Below are 20,790 nucleotides of genomic sequence, written 5' to 3' on the forward strand. Positions count from 1 at the left end.
ATGGAATGTTCATTTATATGTCCTCATTCCACATATTTGTTACACAATAAAACATGTTTGTACTAATGCATGATTCATCATGCTAACACTAGCCATATGATTAGCAAAGAAACCTTAGAGTAATATTCTTTAATAAATACAGAAAACAACTATTCATTACATTGGCATACCACCCCAATATTGTTTTTGTTTTGGCTTACATTAAAACTGCTGAAAAACACAGAGTACTAAGCAAAGTAAATGTTTGAAAAGCTTACAAAATTCCTGATAAGATGATTACAGATGGAAGAGAATGCTGTGGAACATAATAGTCCCTACCCAGCTAGGTGCATGGAACTGGGCCTGCAGTAATTGCTCAGGATATGTAATGTTGGATGTAGTAGATTGTCCTTAGTCTATAATAGGAACAATCTCAAATAATGCAAACATGTTGGCATTTTGGTGGGCATAACCAATCACAATATGCTGGAGGCTGATCATTCCGCAATGCCTTCTTCTTGCAGAGAATGTTCCCTAAAATTCCCTAGAATCTGGAAAGGTCTCAGCGAATTGGAGAACCACAAATGTAACACCACTATTTAAGAAAAGAGGAAGACAGAAAATAGGAAACTATAGGCCAGTTGGCCTAACATCTGACATCTGGAAAATGCTAGAATTCATTACTAAGGAGGAAGTAGCAGGATATTTAGAAAATCATAATACAATCAGAGTCAATGTGGTTTTGTGAAAGGAAAATTGTGTTTGACAAATTTATTAAAGTTCGTTGAGGATGTAACAAGCAGTGAAGATAAAGGGGTATCAGTAGATGTAATGTTTTTGGATTTCCAAAAGGCATTCCATAAGGGGCCACATAAAAAGTTACATACGAACATACGAACTAGGAACAGGAGTAGGCCACTTGACCCCTCGAGCCTGCTCCACCATTCAATAAGATCATGGCTGATCTGATTGTAATCTCCCGCCTACCCCTGATAACCTTTCACTCCCTTGTCAAGGATCTATCTAACGTTGCCTTAAAAATATTCAAAGACTCTGCTTCCACCGCCTTTTGAGGAAGAGAGCTCCAAAGACTCACTACCCGAAACATTGTCTCTACATCCGCCCTGTCAAGACCCTTCAGGGTCTTAAAGGTTTCAATCAAGTCACCTCTTCTAAACTCCAGTGGATACAAGCCTAGCCTGTCTAACTTTTCCTCATATGACAACCCGCCCATTCCTGGTATTAGTCTAATCCTTCTCTGAACTGCTTCTAACACATTTACATTTTTCCTTAAACAAGGAGCCCAATACTGTACACAGTACGCCAGATGTGGTCTCACTAGTGTCCTGTACAACTGAAGCATAATCTCTCTACTTTTATATTCAATTCCCCTTGCAACAAACATTAACATCCTATTAACTTTCCTCATTACTTGCCGTACCTGCATATTAGCCTTTTGCGATTCATGCACTAGGACACCTAGATTCCCCTGAATCTCAGAACTCCGCAATCTCTCACCATTAAGATAATTTGCTTCTTTTTTATTCTACCTGTCAAAATGGACAATTTTACATTTGCCCACATTATACTCCATTTGCCAGATCTTTGCTCACTCACTTAACATATCTTTGTCCCTTTGTAGCCTCCTTATGTCCTCTTCACAGCTTACTTTCCTACCTATCTTTGATTCATCAGCAAATTTAGCTACCATTCCTTCAGTCCCTTCATCCAAGTCATTTATATAAATTGTAAAAAGTTGAGGCCCCAGCACTTATCCCTGTGGCACACTATTTGTTATATCCTGCCAACCAGATAAAGACCGATTTATGCCTACCCTTGTTTCCTGTTAGCTAGCCAATCTTCTATCCATGCATGTTACCCCCATGTTACACCCCTACACCATGAGTTTTTATTTTCTGGACAAGAAAAGAGCTCATGGCATTGAGGATGATATATTAGCATGGATTGAGGATTGGCTAACTAACAGGAAAGAGAGGCAGGATAAATGGATCATTTTAGGGTTGGCAAATGGTAACTAGTGGAGTGCTGGGGCCTCAACTATTTACAATCTATATTCATGACTTGGATTAAGGGATCGACTGTATCACAGCCAAATTCGCTGGTGATATAAAGATAGGTAGGAAAGCAAGTTGTGAGGAGGATACAAAGGGCAAAATCTTCCGGTCCCGCCAGCAGCAGAAGCTTGGCGAGCCTTAATTTAGCTTGAGGCCAAAAATCAGTTTCCCGATGGTGGGATGAACTTTAGGAATTCTGTTCTCGGAACTTTACAGGTGGTTAAAGGCGGGTTGAGCTACTCGATGAACAAGAAGACCTTTAGCATGTATTAGCATGTCATGCATGCTCATTAAAAGGCTACCTCATTGGAATTAACTTCTCCCACCAAATTGAGTTACCCACCAATGAGAAATTAGAATGTTCACTTTTACGACTGCACCTAGCGAGGTAGACTTCTCCATGATTAACAGTGAATTGTCGCTGCATTATCCTCTTTAGGGAGGGTCTGTAAATGCCAGCCTATGCTTGAGATCAGATGGTGGCAGTGCAAGTTGCGTGGAGGATGACCGAGGAAGGGATGAAGGGTTAGCAGGAATGGGTGGAACAGTGGCCCGGCAAAGGTGAAAGGGATAGTGCAGGCTGTCCGGGTGCCCTTTAAATATAGCACCCAGGTCTTCGACCCGTGAGGTAACGGCAGGGACAGTGACTTCCTGCCCACCCCTGCCACGAGATTCTCCACACGGATACATAGGTAGTGAGCTGACCAGCACAAGATCATGCACGGTCAGCCATCCCGCTCCCTAGCAAAAATCACTCAGACTTCCGCTTCTGTAACTAAGACTCCAGAGGGGAAGATTCCGCCCAAAGAGTCTGCAAAGAGATATAGATAAGCGAAGTGAGTGGGCAAACATTTGGCAGGTGGAGTATTATGTGGGAAAGTGTGGGGTTGTCTACTTTGACGGGAAGAATAGAAAAGCAGAATATTATTTAAATGGAGAGAGACTGCAGACCGCTGCAGTACAGAGGGATCTAGATGTTCTTCTATGTGATAAAAAAAAGTCAACATTCAGGTACAGCAAGCAACTAAAAAGGCAAATGGAATGTTGGCCTTTATTGCAAGGAGGATGCTGTATAAATGTAGGGAAGTCTTGCAACAACTGTACAGGGCATTGGTGAGGTTGCATTTAGAGTATTGTGTACTGTTTTGGTTTCCTTAGTTAAGGAGACATATACTTGCATTGGAAGTAGTTCAGAGAAGGTTCACTAGGCTGATTCCTGGAATGAAGGGGTTGTCTTGAGGAATGGTTAGGCAGGTTGGGCCTATACTCATTGGAGTTTAGAAGAAAGAAGATGTTATTGATGCATATAAGATACTGAGGAGGCTTACCATGATAGATGCTGAGAGAATGGGGAAAGCTAAAACTAGGGGACAGAGTTTAAAAATAAGGGGCCTCTCATTTAAGACAGGGATGAGGAGGAATTTCTTCTCTCAAAGGGTCCTTAGTGTTTGGAATTCTCTCCCCCAGTGAGCAGTGGAGGCTGAGTCATTGAATATATTCAAGTTTGAGTTAGATAGGTTTTTGATCTACAAAGGAGTCAAAGGTTATGGGGAGCAGGCAGGAAAATGAAGTTGAGGTTAAAATCAGATCAGCCATGAACTTATTGAATGGTGGAGCAGGTTCAATGGGCTGTATGGCCTATTCCTGCTCCCATTTCTTATAATCTCATGACATGCTATGATGGCAATGCTTCCAACAAAGTATTCAACATTATAGCCAATCAAGTATTTACATAGTTTAGCGGTGTCATCAACTTGTTTTAGGAATAGGAGTTTCCCAATGTACTGATCATCTAACACAACAATATATGTGCAGCTGTGTCTGCAGATGTGAGTGCCGGGTAGTGGTGAGTGAACATCCAGGCAAGTGGGGAGCATTCCATCACACTCCTGACTTGTGCCTTGTACATGGTAGACAGGCTTTGGGGAGTCAGGAGGTGAGTTACTCGTCGCACGATTCCTAGCCTTTGACCTGCTCTTGTAGCCACAGTATTTATATGGCTAGTTCAGTTCAATTTCTGGTCACTGGTAACCCCCAGGATTTTGATAGTGGAGGATTCAGTGATGGTAATGCCATTGAACATCAAGGGGCGATGATTGAATTCTCCCTTATTAGAGATGGTCATTACCTGGCACTTGTATGACGCAAATGTTATTTGCCGTTTGTCAGCCCAAGCCTGGATATTGTCCAGGTCTTGCTGCATTTGGACATGGACTGCTTCAATATCTGAGGAGTCGCAAATAGTACAATCATCAGCGAACATCCCCACTTCTGACCTTATGATGGAAAGAAGGTCATTGATGAAGCAGCTGAAGATGGTTGGGCCAAAGACACTACCCTAAGGAACTTCTGCAGTGATGTCCTGGAGCTGAGATGACTGACCTCCAATAACCACAACCATCTTCCTTTGTGCTAGATATGACTCCAAGCAGCAGAGAGCTTTCCCCCTGATTCCCATTGATTCTAGTTTTGCTGGGGTCCTTGATGCCACATTTGGTCAAATGTTGCCTTGATGTCAAGGGCAGTCACTCTCACCTCACCTCAGGAGTTCAGCTCTTTTGTCTATGCTTGAACCATGGCTGTAATGAGGTCAGGAGCTTAATGGCCCTGGCAGAACCTAAGCTGGGTGCCAGTGAGCAGATTATTGCTAAGCAAGTGCCACTTGATAGCACTGTTGATGACCCCTTCCATTATTTTACTGATGATCGACAGTAGACTGATGGGGCGGTAACTGGCTGGGTTGGATTTGTCCTGCTTTTTGTGTACAGGACACACCTGGACAATTTTCCACATAGCCGGGTAGATACCAGTGTTGTAGCTGTACTGGAACAGCTTAGCTAGGGGCGCGACAAGTTCTGGAGCACAAGTCTTCAATCCTATTGCTGGAATATTGTCAGGCCCTATAGCCTTTGCAGTATCCAGTGCCTTCAGTCGTTTCTTGACATCACATGGAGTAAATCGAATTGGCTGAAGACTGGCATCTGTGATGCTGGGGACCTCCGGAGAAGGCCAAGATGGATCATGCACTTGGCACTTCTGGCTGAAGATTGTTGTGAATGCTTCAGCCTTATCTTTGGCACTGATGTGCTGGGCTCACCTATCAATGAGGATGGGGATATTTGTGGAGCCTCCACCTCCAGTAAGTTTTTTAATTGTCCACCACCATTCACAACTGGATGTGGCAGGACTGCAGAGCTTAGATCTGATCTGTTGAATCACTTAGCTCTGTCTATCACTTGCTGCTTATGTTGTTTAGCATGCAAGTAGTCCTGTGTTATAGCTTCACCAGGCTGACACCTCATTTTTAGGTATGCCTGGTGCTGCTCCTGGCATGCCCTCCTGTACTCTTCATTGAACCAGGGTTGATCCCCTGGCTTGGTGGCAATGGTAGAGTGGGGGATATGAGGTTACAGATTGTGTTTGAGTACACTTCTGCTACTGCTGATGGCTCACAACGCCTCATGGATGCCCAGTCTAGAGTTGCTAGATCTGTTCGAAATCTATCCCATTTAGCACAGTGGTAGTGTCACAAAACATGATGGAGGTTATTCTCAGTGTGAAGGCAGGACTTCGCTTCCAGAACGACTGTGCGGTGGTCACTCCTACCGATGCTGTCATGGGTAGATGCATCTGCGGCAGGCGGATTGGTGAGGATGAGGTCAAATATGTTTTTCCCTCTTGTTGGTTCCCTCACCACCTGCCACAGACCCAGTCTAGCAGCTATGTCCTGTAGGGCTCGGCCAGTAGTGGCGCTACCAAGCCACTCTTGGTAATGGACATTGAAGTCCCCCGCCCAGAGTACATTCTGCGCCCTTGCCACCCTCAGTGCTTCCTCCAAATGGTGTTCAAATGGAGGAGCACTGATTCATCAGCTGAGGAAAGGCATTACGTGGTAATCAGCAGGAGGTTTCCTTGCCCATGTTTGAGCTGATGCCAAGAAACTTCATGGGGTCCAGAGTCAATGTGGAGGACTCCCAGGGCAACTCCCTTCCAACTGTATACCACTGTGCTGCCACCTCTGCTGGGTCTATCCTGCCAGTGGGACAGGACATACCCAGGGATGGTGATGGTGGTATCTGGGACATTATCTATAAAATATAATTCTGTCAGGCTGTTGCTTGACTAGTCTGTGAGACAGCTCTCCCAATTTTGGCACTAGCCCACAGATGTTAGTAAGGAGGATTTTGCAGGGTTGACAGAGCTGAGTTTGCCATTGTCGTTTCTGGTGCCTAGGACGATGCCGGGTAGTCCATCCAATTTCATTCCTTTATTGTGACTTTGTAGCAGTTTGATAGAGCTGATGGCTTGCTAGGCCATTTCAGAGGGCATTTAAGAGTCAATCACATTGCTGTGGGTCTAGAGTCACATGTAGGTCAGACCAGATAAGGACGACAGATTTCCTTCCCTAAAGGACTGTAGTTGTTGGAGGAAATTTTGAAAAAACAGCACTAAGGCTCATGAGAACTTAGAAGTGGATGAAAAGCTAACGTAAATTGGACACTGTACAATTTTAAGAGCAGGTCTGTCTTTTTACAACCATGTGCTCGTAGATATTCTTTAAAAACTTGAATTTATTTTGTAACTACTAACAACAGTACATACTAGTAGGTATTTCTACTCTGGAATAACTCTTGCTAAAAGGACCAAAAATCCATTGTAGTTTAATAATCTTTTCGATTACCTTCTCTCATGCTACTGTATGTGCTTGGCCTGGTCACATTCATACTTTGTACAATCTTCTGCCTATTCTTTCAGTGCTTGCCTCCTCAAAATTCTTTGCTGTTCCAGTTCATTAGCTGCTATTTCAAAATTACTCCCTCTTCCCTATCTGGCAATGAAACACCTATTCAGACCAAACTGTTGAATAATTAATTTGGGGATATGAATACCCAATTAAAACATCTATAAAAACAAAAAACTACTGCGGATGCTGGAAATCCAAAACAGAAACAGAATTACCTGGAAAAACTCAGCAGGTCTGGCAGCATCGACGGAGAAGAAAAGAGTTGACGTTTCGAGTCCTCATGACCCTTCAGCAGAACTGACTGAAGGGTCGTGAGGACTCGAAACGTCAACTCTTTTCTTCTCCGTCGATGCTGCCAGACCTGCTGAGTTTTTCCAGGTAATTCTGTTTTTGTAAAACATCTATAACACAGCCAGAAACATAACAAATATACTTCTTTGGGAGAACAGGTCTAAAATTACCTGATTTGAACTTAAGAGACTGGGATTTTGCTCAATTTACTTACACATTGAGCAGTTAGTTAATTGAAGACCATTTCTATTACTTAAATGTGTTGGGAAGGTAAAAATGAAAAGTGATATGACCTTATTCTAGGTTTGCTCAAAAGCATTAACCTAAAAGGTTCCATATTGGCAGCCATTCTCCAATGAATTTAATGCAAAGGAGGGACAATTTAGCTTCGGGTGATGGTGGAAAATGTGTACTGTTAATTAAATTAACAGTGAGATATCTCTCTTAAATATTATTTCCATTGAATACCAGGACTGAGGATGAAATGGAGAGAGTCTGGGAAAATGTAGCAGAAGAAGTTAAAGGGAATGTTGAATGACAAAAGTTGGACAAACAATTAAAGGGCTTTACAACAACAACAACAACCTGCTCCTATGTAGAACTCCTCATGTAATGAAGCATCTCAGAACACTCAACAAGATGGAAAAGGTAAGCACCCACAAAGAAAAACAGAAAGATTTTGTATTGAGTGAATTGAAGACATACTCATAAAGAAGGGCTTTTCAGAAGGCATTTGAAAGTGGGGAAGGAGTTTGCAAGTCAAAAGGCATTCGATGAGAAAGAGAGAGACTCAGTGATGAAACAAATAGTCATGGAGTAATTGGAACAAGGAACATGCAATACCCCAGTATCAGCAGAATGAAGGTTGGGTGTAGAGACTGATGGCTAAACAAGGTAGCTCGGGTAAGGCAGTGCCAGTTTGTAGTGACGACAAGGACAAAGATTTTTAAACGCACTCACTGACATGCAGGCAGCTAATAGGGTTTGGCATGGGCCAGTTGCATGGGACTTTGAAAGGATGTATATATAATGCTGGTTGTAACAATGATCTGCCAATGAATGTATTGAATGGTTGAGCAGGCTTAAAGGGCTGAATGGCCTGCTTCTATTTCTTATGCCCACAAGGGCAGAGACAGCAAGGAGTACAAACCCACAATATTAGGGATTAAATAAAAATGTCCCCTTTTTTGCTCGAGCTATGTTATTTACTTTATCAGGAGCTTTGCAGGGGATGGCAGAAATGCATAGCCTAAGACTTTATCTTTCCGCAATACTGCTCCTTTCCAGCCTCCCTGCTTCTCCTCAACAAAAGATTTGAGTGAGTTTTCTGTCAGCTGAGATCACATCATGTCATAAAGGAATCTGCAAACTCATCATTCTATCCTCCATTTGTGGATGGATGTATTTAGTACAGATCTAAGAGACCCTCAAACTCAAAGGTAGAGAAATGGGAAAAACAGATAAATGGTTAGGAAAATCAATCTACGTTTAAATGGTTATGGAGAGGGGGAATGAAAATTTGGAACTAGCCAGCTGGACTACAGAATTTTTAAAATTCCTGTACACCCCTATGTTCATAGCTGGTGAAATGAGAGTAATTAAAAAGTGCTTATCTATGAAATTTATATATTGGTGTCATATCTGATTCTATGTTAAAAATAAACATTCAGGAAAATTTATAGATGCATTTTGTCTTATTTTAAATATATAGGTATTGCCTCATTCTTTATAATAATGAAAATCCTCTCTTTCTTTTGTAGCCTTGTTAAAATATTAAATTATATTTATTTAACCCTACCTCTAAGATGACCTCCCAACATTAAACATCTTTCTGTTTCCTGTTAGTGATCTCACATCAAAGGAGATTTAATGACTATGATTGAACCTTCAGTGAGTGGCAATTAACTGTCTTTAGGCCATCCTGACAGCTGTTTGCAAAAATAGGGTATTCTGGTATCCAAGAGATAAGCAACACACAACAAAGGTTTACTATATAAAGGGGTCTCACTATCACATGTGGCAAAAGAAGCGTTCCCTAATCTTTATGATCAATCCAAGCTGAAAAAGAGCAAGGTGTGCCCTCCACTCTGAAACCATCTGTCAGTCCTGTAAAAACATTTACATTTTTCAGTTTGCCCAAGAATGTGTCGAGAAACATAATCAAAAGTTATCCATCATGGTTCAGTGTTCCTTCATTTAGCCTTTGGATGTTTTTCTTCAGAATTTCAGTATAAAAATAAAAAGGGAATAACTGTCTTTTTAAGGATTACTATGAAGATGAAGATAATGTACAACACCATCTTTTAAATGTGTTCTACCTGGAGTTAAAAGACTCTTCTGAAACATGTGCTCTCTTGTAAAATACTTGTAACTTACTCAAAAAGTGATACATACCAGGAATAATCTACCTGAAATGGTAGTTAACGGAAAAATATTTTGGTTAAATTAAAATGAAACATGGTGTTGAAAACAAATGTAGCAAAGCCTTAATGTGCCAAAAAAATAAGCTAAATGGCCTTTTCCTGAATTCGCATGGAGTGGAACTAGTTGAATATTTCTACCAAAGAATTGGCACAGTCACAGTGGGCTGAATGGCCTCCTTTTGTGCTGAATCTTTCTTTCTTTGATTTAACAGTATATTGTCACATTCCTAGTGAAAGAGGTTTGCATAGCTTTACACACCTAAATGTATCTTTTGGCATGCTCAATAATTTGTGATTCATTCAAATAGTGGTGAATTGAAATTTGAGAATTTTTTTGGTAAAATTTATTAATCACTTTTACGCTAAAATGCTGAGGGCGAAACTCAATGGCTGATTATTTTTCAAAGAAGGCAATACAATTGTCCCACAATGCAAACTTTGGTTAATGATCTATATTTTGCAGCCATGCAACTGTACAGCTTACCTTGCACTATCAGGAACACTGAAGCAAGCGTGGCACCCCCTTCATTTGTAGCAATGCAATTATATTGCCCAGCATCAGTCAGTCGTACATTCTTGATCTCCAGAGATAAGTTTCTCATTACTTGAACCCTGTGCCTTTCTGCCAATCTTCGATCAGCACCATTTTTCTGCCAAGTGAGGTTGTAGCGTACTGTGCTCAGTGTCAAGCAGGTCAATATGGCTCTCTCACCAGGAATAACAGTGATGTTGTTGGGCACTTGAATCGTTGGGGGAGGTTCTGTGAATTTAAAGAGAGAAAAAAGGTAAACTATGAGATGTGAAAGAATAACTGATATTCTGTCCCTTTGCTCTCAATTCAAATGGCTGGCAAGGCTACCATTTGAAGCAATGGTGTAAATGTTTTCTCCGAAATAACCTGCCTCAAAATATACAAAGAACATGTTATGAATATGCTACCCTTATTATATCTTTTTACATGTTCCACAATTGAAGGATGCAATCAGATTTTCTGAATTAAAACATGTGATAACATTTTTAAAGCTTGTTATAATTTTTATATTAAGGTACTGGTTTTGAAATTCACTACTGACAGGGATTACAAAACGGACAGTAGCAGATTGGCCATAGAGTGGAAAACAAAATCAGATGGGGAGTATAACTGGCACTCAATCCACTCCCAACAATTTTGGTCCCTGTCAACATTGGATTTTACTGCTCTCTTTCTATTTATCTCCCCAATAGAGACAAGTTATTTCCATGGTATTGCCAGGTCTCCAATCATCTTACCAGTTACCCTTCCTAATGATTCAGATCAGGCAGCAAGAGTCAGTAAGCAGATCACTATGGGGGACATCACAACTGAGCCTAATCCTATTCTCACCTGACCCGCATGTATATGAGCTTTCTAGCAGAAAGTACTGAGCTGTACCAGGGGGTAATTTTAACTCTACCTATCTGGCAGAAATTGGGCAGGTAGGTGTAGTGTATTGAAAATTACATTGTGCATTTTGTCCACTTAAGGCTACATGCACACCTGTACCACTAGATGGAGTCTGGAAAGGGATTAAAGGAATCCATGTTTCCCAGCACGTGCAGTTCTGATTCTGAATACTTCTTACTGAATATTACTGTTTCTTCCTAAGAACTTAACTTTGGCAGCAGTGATGGTGAAAAATAAGAAACATTGCTTACAGGTATGAAACATTTGCAAGGCGTTTGTCTACTTTCTGCAGACAGCACAGCATTTTAAGTTGGAGATTTAGGCATGTTTTGAGGCTGTGTTTGACACACACAGGAGGCACTCCGGGTTGGGATAAGCAACAGGGAAGCCTGCACAGTGTATACACACACTGATCTCGCAAAAAGTAACCACCCAATCAATAAAAAACACCTCAGATCATTACAGAGAAAGGAACTTGATGCTGGATCCTTGATCACACGCTGGTCAATATGTCTATACCCAATCTACCACCTTTTGATGTGCATTTGGAGCCATCATTTCTATTCTCACATTGGCAAAAGTGACTGCGACGTTTCAAAGGTGCAATGGTAAAAGACAAAAGGCCTTACTTCTTCAATATTGGGGGTGAAGAATTGCAAGATATTTTTGAGACATTTGCGCCTGAACAAAATGACTATGACTCAGCAAAAATGCACTAACCGCCTAATTCATGTCCAAGAAAAATACAATATAAGAAACAACTGTCTTTCAATGCTCTAAGCAAGAAGCAAATAAGACAATTGACCAATATTGCACGCAATGGAGGCAACTAGCAGCGAAATGTGATTTTGGTGATGTTGATCATGTCGAAAAGGAAATCAAAACACAAATAATCGAAGATTGTCTCTATAGCTGAAAAGCACTCAAGAAAGACAGAAAGCTGCCAGAGCCATTGGAGTCCGAAAGAGTTGTATTGTTTTCTTTGCAATTATAGAGCGACTTCTCACTCAATTGCTGGAAAGCCTCCATCTACAATTGTCATTGCACATCTTATCTTCCTGAGTTACCCCACTGAGCTAATGATCAACATGTACGTGAACACGATCGAGAACAGAAGGATAGAATGAAAGTAAATGCAGAGTGAAACATGAATTTCAAAGCTACATCTCTAAAGCCAGGCAATAAAATACTTGTGAAATGTGATGGTCACATTGGAATGCAAACAATGCCCTCTGGCATCCATCCATTTGTTGTGACCAACCAAAATGATCAACGATCATTGCTAAGCATGGTGCGCAAATCATCACACAGATTGTGTAATTCCTCAAAGCACTGAAAACACCACTTATAAGCATTGAATCAGATTCCAACGTTGATATCTCAGGTAAAGAACATAAGTTAAATGAAACCATACCTGATGTCAGACAATAACCTATTCGTGAGAGAAAACGTCAACCATATTTAAGTGATTATGTTACAAAATAGTGTTGCTGGTAAAGCTGAATGTTCAAGCTATGCTTAAATTTATGTTTACACTTTTGAAACAAACCATTGACACATATCATGCCTCTCATTTACTAAGAAGGGGAGGGATATAGTGTACTGAAAACTGCATTGTTCACTTAAGACACAACATACACACATATACCACTAGATAGAGTCTGGAAAAGAGATTAAAGGGATCCACGTTTAACCGAACGTGCAATTCTGATTCTGAATGTTTCTAACTGAACATTACTATTTCCTCATAAGAACTTCGAGACAGTGGGCAGTAAATATCATAATTATGTTTTTTAAAGTTTCATTTTGGTAGCTTATTTGCAGTATAGAATTCCTTTGAGGAAAGAAAAACCTAAATGGCCACACTCCTGAGAGGGCTCTCAGGAACCAACAGTTAATTTTAAAACATTCTGTCTCAATTTTGTGCTCTTAAATAACTGGAGAAAGTAATGTCTATTGGCTCCATTCCTACCTTATTATCTGTTTTGAACAGACTCATGTCCAACTTCCATATTATCTGATTGGTTAATATGAACAATCACTAAAGATAGTGAAAACAAGCTGATTTATTTTCTTATGAAATACTGGCAAAATGGCTGAAAATCTGACAGTTGGAATATGTGCACAATACGTGATACTTTTACTCGAATATAATTTAAAGAGTTGAAACTCTTACATTGGTACTTTCATTCCACTAGTAGTCCAAATTCATTGCATATGGAAGTATTCTGAGCAGAGCAAAAAAATTGCCACATACAGAGAACCTCTACTGTTCCAAACCTTTATTTAACCACATGAATCATCTGGTGAATTGAATTAAGGCTTGCCTGACATAACAGCCTGAATTTTCACCGAGTCAGGTTGACTCGGAAGCCCTTTAAAAATGGCAGGCAGGTCCCAATTCCAGGATTCTCAACCCCATTTCCGAGCTGCCTAATTTTCAGGAGTGCCTTTAAACAGTGCAGGCTTGTTGCTGTCAGAAGCCCACATCCAGCACTCCAACCTGGCCGGCCCCATTGCACGGATAGGTATGTCCTACTCTGGTGCAATTTTTGTGGAGCCGGGCCAGATTTTTAAAGAGTCTTGGTTCATGGCCCCTTACAGGAGCTGTGAACCTTCGTGTGCATGTTTGTTGACAAAAGTTAAGTGGTTTCAAGGGTTTGTGGTTTTTGAAACTTCAAAGGGGCTGGATTATTGACACCTTTATTAACTTGGTCCAGACTTTAATTTTCAAGCATAGGAGAAAGTTATCAATGGATTACATTTTTTCAAAGCTTTTTTTTACATATATCACTATATGCTATATTATTCATTGGTACTTGAAAGTGTACAGTGGGCCAATGGGCATAAAGTGCCAGGGCTTGCCATAGGAGGCATAAGGAGACATACGGGGTTAGTGGAAGAGCAGAGCTTGGCAGAGGAGGCATGAGGGACCTGAGGGGGTGGGTGGAAGGGCAGAGCTTGGCATAGGGGGCATGAGGGGACACAGGGGATGGATGGAGGGCATGAGGCAGCATGGTTGGGGCATGGGGAGTGTTGGAGGATGAAGAGGGTATGAGGGGTGAGGGCTGGAGGGCCTTTGTTTTTTTTTTGCACTGGGACAAAGTTCCACGGCGCCAATGCAGGCCTTTTAAACATCTTCACATTTGGCAGCCCCTGTGGCTGCTGTCTGACCTGGCTCCAGCCCACAGTTGGCCCCCAGCAAAGAAAATCATGCGTTTGCAGGCACTTTCTCCAGGGGTGGATGGGTGGGCTGAGCTGGCAATTTTCCCGATTTCCCCTACATGCTTCAAGGATGAAAATCCTGGCCAACATGAGTAAAATTTAAACACCCCAAAGAATAGGTATTCTGCAACATAGCAATCAAGCTAAATGTTGAACAATTGCCATAGGTTAGTGCCAATCATCTACATGTTTAAATGTATTATTACACTAGTACCCTGGAGGACATATACATTCATAAAACATATGTTTTTTTGTTTACTTTATGTTTTTTTTGTACTGTTTATGAAATCTTTTGCCTCTTAAGGTGTAGATTTTTAATTCTTCAAATGATCGAGCAACATATCTATGGTAGAACTATGATTTATTCCTATGAATCAGATATTTTTCAGTAGTCTATTCCAACTTCTCGTGTGTAAACAGAAAACCAACGGCTTAAGTTTTAAATATTTTAGCTTTCGTTTCATAAATTTATTGGACCAGCAGGAATGTTCCTGGCACTGTAATGAAAGACCAATTTTCCTTATTAATCGAGTGCTAAATCCCAGCAGTGGATATACTTCTCTTAAACATTCTGGCGCCCATGGATAATTTACATAGTTTGACAGAATCAGCAAATCAGAAAGATTTATAGTCGAAAGAGTTTTATTTTTCTTACCTAAAAGAATGATTGAAGAGTTGACTATCACTTAATTATGAATCAAAGCAGAATGACAAAACAAAGATGGCACTGGACTTAACTACCTTTACTTACTGTGCAAGTCTGAAAATACATTTACAAACTGTTGCGATGTCTCAACCATAGTTCATACTGAATCAAGTTTAAAAAGTGTTCTTGCATACTTAGAAAGAGCTTTATTTCTGTCTATCCAACTGGTGTTTACCTAGGAGCCGGTTCATCCCAGTGACTAAGATCAAGCCAATTGTATCTGACCGAAAAGGAAGAAATAACTTTACAAATATGTATAATCTTCTCTCAAAAGGTCTTTTATTTCATACTGAATCCTGATGCATTAATTTATCAGTAAACAAAAGTGTTGAGGGGAATTAAATATACTCATGTTAAAAGCCATTAACAAGGCCTGAGTTTCAGTGTGGGAAGACTGAAGTTTCAACCAGAAATCCCATGAAAACCTACATACTCTTAGCAAGTAAATTTTAAAGTTGGTATGTTTTTACTGATGTTATTAGGCTATCTAAAATAGTAACTGATTCAGCGTCACTGGTTTCAATTAGATTCCCATTCACTCACAGCAATATGAGGTCACAGCGATTATAACTGTCAGGCTTTACCATCATGCCGTCAGTACGTTTCCAACCCAGTTACAGGCAGGAAGCGACTGTTAGCTTTCAGAAAATGGAAAATTAGTCACCTGCTGGTACTGAGGTAACTGCAACTTTGGAGCAGGAGCAGGCCATTCGGCCCTTCCAGCCTGCTCCGCTATTCAATAAGATCATGGCTGATCTGGCTGTGGTCTCAACTCCACTTTCCTGTCTGCCCCCCCCCATAACCTTTGACTCTCTTGTCCATCAAAAATCTATCTAACTCAGCCATGAATAACTTCAATGGCCCACCCTCCACTGCTTTCTGGGGAAGAGAATTCCACAGACTAGCAACCCTCTGAGAGAAAACATTTCTCCTCATCTCCATCTTAAACGTCCATGGCTCATGGTAGAGAATGGTGTGGGGTGGTGATGGGGAGGACTGGAGAAACCTCGGCCTTCCTTGTTGGGCCCAGCGAAGTACTCCTGCTCTTCCTACCCCAAAAAATTTATCTTTTGTGGCCTTTTCTGCTAGTCGGCAAGCCCTGACTTGGTTTTGCCTAGCAGGAAAAAAATCCATTGGGAATCTGATTGATGACTTCAGACTTTCATTAACAGACCTAATGTAAAATCCTGTCAGTTTTGAATACACGGTTTAGCCGACTGTCCAGAAGCCTGGGAAAAATTTGTTGATGATGGGATTCGGGTGGCTTGAGGCAAAGTAGTAACCTGGCCAATTGTAACCGCCCACCTATCATTCATAGGAACAAAGGACTTAGGAGGAGCAGGCCATTCAACACGTTGAGCCTGCTCCGCCATTCAATAAGAACATAGCTGATGTGGTTGTGGGCTCAACTCCACTTTCCTGTTTACCCCTCTATAACCCTTGACTCCATTGTCTATCAAAATGTATTTAACTCAGCCTTAGATAAATTCAATGACTCAGCCTTCACTGCTTTCTGGGGAAGAGAATTCCAGACTAATGACCTTGTGAGGGAAAAAATTTCTCCATTTTAAAAAAGGGAACTCTTATTCTTAAACTGTGTCCCCTAGCTCTAACCTTCCCCACAAGAGGAAACATTCTCCCAGTATCGAGTCTCCTCAAGATCTTAGATGTTTCAATAGGATCACCTCTCACTCTTCTAAACTCCAATGGGTATAGGCCCAAGCTGTTCAATCTTTCATCATAAGATAAGCCCGTCATCCCAAGAATGAGTCGAATGGACCTTCTCTGAACTGCTTCTAACGCAGTTATATCCTTTTTCAAATAAGGAGACCAAAACCATGCACAGTACTCCAGATATGGTCTCAGCAAGGCCCTTTACAGCTGCAGTAAAACTTGCTTACTTTTATATTCCATTTTCCTTGCAATAAACGACACGTTCTATTTGCCTTCCTAATCACTTGCTGTACCTGCATACTAATGTTTTGTGATTCAGCTACGATTGAAGCTGCATCTCCTAACCCCAAAAACCCCCATGTGTGTAAATTTGCTCATAAAAATCCAAGCACCAGCCCACTGTGATGTACATTATATGAGGCAGTGAAGAGTTTCTTTAGAGAGAAGAGAAACTGGTAGAATTTCCCAATGCTGCAAAAACACATGCTTTCTGTCCTCCAATTAGAACAAGTTGCTCGAGACTTTGAAACGTACATATACTTAGCAGCCCATCCCAATATTTCAGCTTAAGGAAGAAGCATGATAGTGAGGATCAGCAAATGTAAAATGGGAAAGAATCCAAACTTATGTATAACTAACATTTAAAATATAGAATTTACACTGAATAAAATACGTTTGAGTGACAACTTCAGGAGAGACAACCTCAGGGAAGTGGGAACAAAACTATCTCTAAATACTCATTTGAAAAATTGAACTGGTTCCCTTACCAAAGATGATTTAATTTTAACTGAATCAACTGCAACATTTTAATTGCATCTTTTATGTCAATTATCATGACCTTCTCCTCCTCAAGGAATCTCCAACAGTGTTTGGGAATGCCTGAAGATTGCGATGAAATCACCACAAAACATAATCCATATGTGGCTTACATGAAGTTAACTGAGGTAATTTAGTAAATTAAGTTTAGGCATTTTTGATTTATGAGCAGATTAGACGAGCGTATGAATCAACCACCAGGCAGATGGATGGCCCTTATCCAGAACCCCATACAGATACACAACAGGCTCTTTTCTAATTGAAAGTTAGTTATAACAAGTCATTCTTAACTCTGAAGTTAGATCGTAATGCAGTCAATGCAAAATGAATTGTCAAACAACATTTTTATGAATGTCTACACTGAGTGGGTCTGAATATTAGGGAAGACAGTAGTGTTAGCATTATGCTGTTGTTTCATTTACAGTAAAATTTTATACTTTCATTCAGCATTATTCAAAATAGATTTACTACTTCGGGACAACTTTGAGTTCATAGAAACTTAGAAACATAGAAAGCAGGAGCAGAAGAAGATCATTCGGCCCTTCAAGCCTGCTCCGTCATTCAATATGATCATGGCTGATCCTCTATCTCAATATCATATTCCTGCTCTCTCCCCATACCTCTTGATGCTTTCAGACCCCAGAAATCTATATATTTCCTTCATAAATATATTCAATGACTTGGCTTCTACAGCATTCTGTGGTAGAGGATTTCACAGGTTCACCACCTTTTGAGTGAAGAAGTTTCTCCTTAACTCAGCCCTAAATGGCCTATCCCTTATCCTGAGACTGTGACCCCTTATTCTAGACCCCCTCCAGCCAGAGGAAAAGTCATCCCTGCATCCAGCCTGTCCATCCCTGTCAGAATGTTATACGTTTCAATGAGATTCCCTGTCATTCTTCTAAACTCCAGTGAATACAGGTCTAGTCAGCCCAACCTCTCCTCATACGACCATCCTGCCACTCCAGGAATCAGTCTGGTGAACCTTCGCTGCACTCCCTCTATGGCAAGTATATCCTTTCCTAGGTAAGGAGATGAAAACTGCACACAATACTCCAGATGTGGTCTCACCAAGGCCCTGCACAGCTACAGTAAGACATCCTTGTTCCTGTACTCAAGTCCTCTCGCCACGAAGGCCAACATACCTGCATTAACTGCTTGCTGCACCTGCATGCTTGCTTTCAGTGATTGGTGTACAAGGACACCCAGGTTCCTTTGTAACAGTGTCCTTTTAACAGTGTCCTGTTATCGCATCCTTTATAACAGACTCTTGCACTCTCCCGACTACCGATGTTAGGCTCTCCGGTTTGTAATTCCCTGTTTTCTCCCTCCGTCCTCTTTCAAATAGTGGGGTTACATTTGCCACCCTCCAATCTGCGGGACTGTTCCAGAATTTACAGAATTTTGGAAGATGACAACCAATGCATCCACTATTTCCATGGCCACTTCCTTTAGTACCCTGGGATGTAGATTATCAGGCCCTGGGGATTTATCAGCTTTCAGTTCCATTAATTTCTCCAGCACTATTATTTTAGTAATACTAATTTCCTTCAATTCCTCCTTCTCACTAGACTCTTGGTTCCCTAGCATTTCTGGGAAGTTATTTTTGTCCTTCTCTGTGAAGGCCAAATTAAAGTACTTGTTTAATTGCACTGCCATTTCCCTGTTCTCTATTATAAATTCCCCCGTTCTGGACTGTAAGGGACCTTCACTTGTCCTCACTAATCTTTTTCTTTTTACATTCTTATAGAAGCTTTTACAGTCCTCTTTTATGTTCCTTGCAAATCTACTCTCGTGCTCTATTTATCCCTTCTTAATCAATCTCTTAGTCCTCCTTTGCTGATCTCTAAACTTCTCCCAATCCTCAGGCTTGCTATTTTTTCTAGCAACTTTACATGACTCCTCTTTGGATCTAATACTATCCTAAATTTTTTTTGTTAACCAAGGTTGGGCCACTTTTCCTGTTGTGTTTTTGTGCCAAAAAGGAAAGTATAACTGTAGCAATGCATACATTCGTTCCTTAAATATTAGCCATTGTCTATCCACCATCATGCCCTTTAATGAAGTTCCCCAATATATCTTAGCCAACTCACGCCTCATACCTTCGTAGTTTCCTTTGTTTAGATTTAGGACCCTAGTTTAAGATCAAACTACTTTACTTTCCATCCTAATGAAGAATTCTATCATGTTATGGTCACTGTTCCCTAAAGGACCCCACACAACAAGATTATTAATTAATCCCTTTTCATTGCACAATACCAAATCTAGGATAGCCTATTCTCTTGTCAGTTCCTCGACACACTGGTCTAAAAAAAACCATTCCAGTACACACTCCAGGAATTCATTTGCCACAGTATTATTGCTAATTTGGTTGTCGAGTCTATCTGTAGATTTAAGTCACCCTTGATTACTGTTGCACCCTTATTACACACATCTCTAATTTCCTGTTTAATGCCATCCCTTACCTTATCACTACTGTTTAGAGGCCTATAGACAACTCCCACTAATGTTTTCCGTGCTTTGTTGCTTCTTAGCTCCACCCAGACTGATTCTACATCTAGGTTTTCTGACCCAATAGCCACTCTAACTGTTGCACTGATTTCATCTTTAACTAACAACGCTATGCCACCTTCTTTTCCTTTCTTGCCTGTCCTTCCTAAATATCGAGCACCCTTGGATATTCAGTTCTCAACCTTGGTTACCCTGCAGCCATGTCTCTGTAATCGTAATCAAAGCGTACCCGTTTACATATATTTGCGCTGTTAATTCATCTACCTTACTGCAAATGCTCCGTGCATTCAGATACAGTGCCTTTAGACTTGTCTTTTTAATATTTTTGCACATCTTTTCTTGTACTTTGGTCCTATTTGCTGCTAGCTCTTCTTTCCTCTGCCTTCCACTTTTGCTTTCTAATTTTCTATCTTTCATTCCTCTCGTGTCTCCCCCCTCAGGTTCCGATCCCCATGTCAGTCTAGTTTAAACCCTCCCCCACAGTACTAGCAAATACCCTTGCGAGGATATTGGTCCTGATCCTGCTGGGGTATAACCTGTCCAGCTTGTACAGGTGCCATCTTCCCCAATAACGGTCCCAATGCCTCAGGAATCTAAGTCCCTCCCTCCTACACCATCTCTCCAGCTACGCATTCATCTAGTCAATTCTCCTATTCCTGATCTCGCTAGCACATGGCACTGGGCGTAATCCTGAGATTACTACCTTTGAGGTCCTGTGTTTTAATTTATTTCCACTTCTGTATACTCTGCTTTCAGGACCTCATCCCTCTTTTTACCTATGTCGTTGGTACCAATATGGATCATGACTTCTGGCTGTTCACCCTCCCCCGTCAGAATGTCTTGCAACCATTCAGTAACATCCTTGATCCGTGTCACGTGTGGATTGGGGAATAGTGGATTTTAGTAAAATAAGGCAGGATATG

The 20,790-nt window shown here is 40.9% G+C and overlaps 1 protein-coding gene across 6 annotated transcripts in view; it reads right to left on the reverse strand.

Moving 5' to 3' along the window:
• hmcn1 (hemicentin 1) overlaps nucleotides 1-20,790 on the reverse strand; it is a 701,874-nt gene that overhangs the window by 445,480 nt on the left and 235,604 nt on the right. For all 6 annotated transcript variants that reach the window (XR_013579326.1, XR_013579325.1, XM_078561403.1 and 3 more), the window contains exon 11: nucleotides 9,997-10,272. Coding sequence is in view for 4 of the 6 variants with exons in the window: in XM_078561403.1 (XP_078417529.1) it covers nucleotides 9,997-10,272 (276 nt within the window). In the remaining 2 variants the exon portion in view is untranslated. The remainder of the gene's footprint in view (nucleotides 1-9,996; nucleotides 10,273-20,790) is intronic.

This window comes from Cetorhinus maximus, chromosome 17, assembly GCF_964194155.1.
Source record: "Cetorhinus maximus chromosome 17, sCetMax3.hap1.1, whole genome shotgun sequence".
Lineage (NCBI taxonomy): Eukaryota > Metazoa > Chordata > Chondrichthyes > Lamniformes > Cetorhinidae > Cetorhinus > Cetorhinus maximus.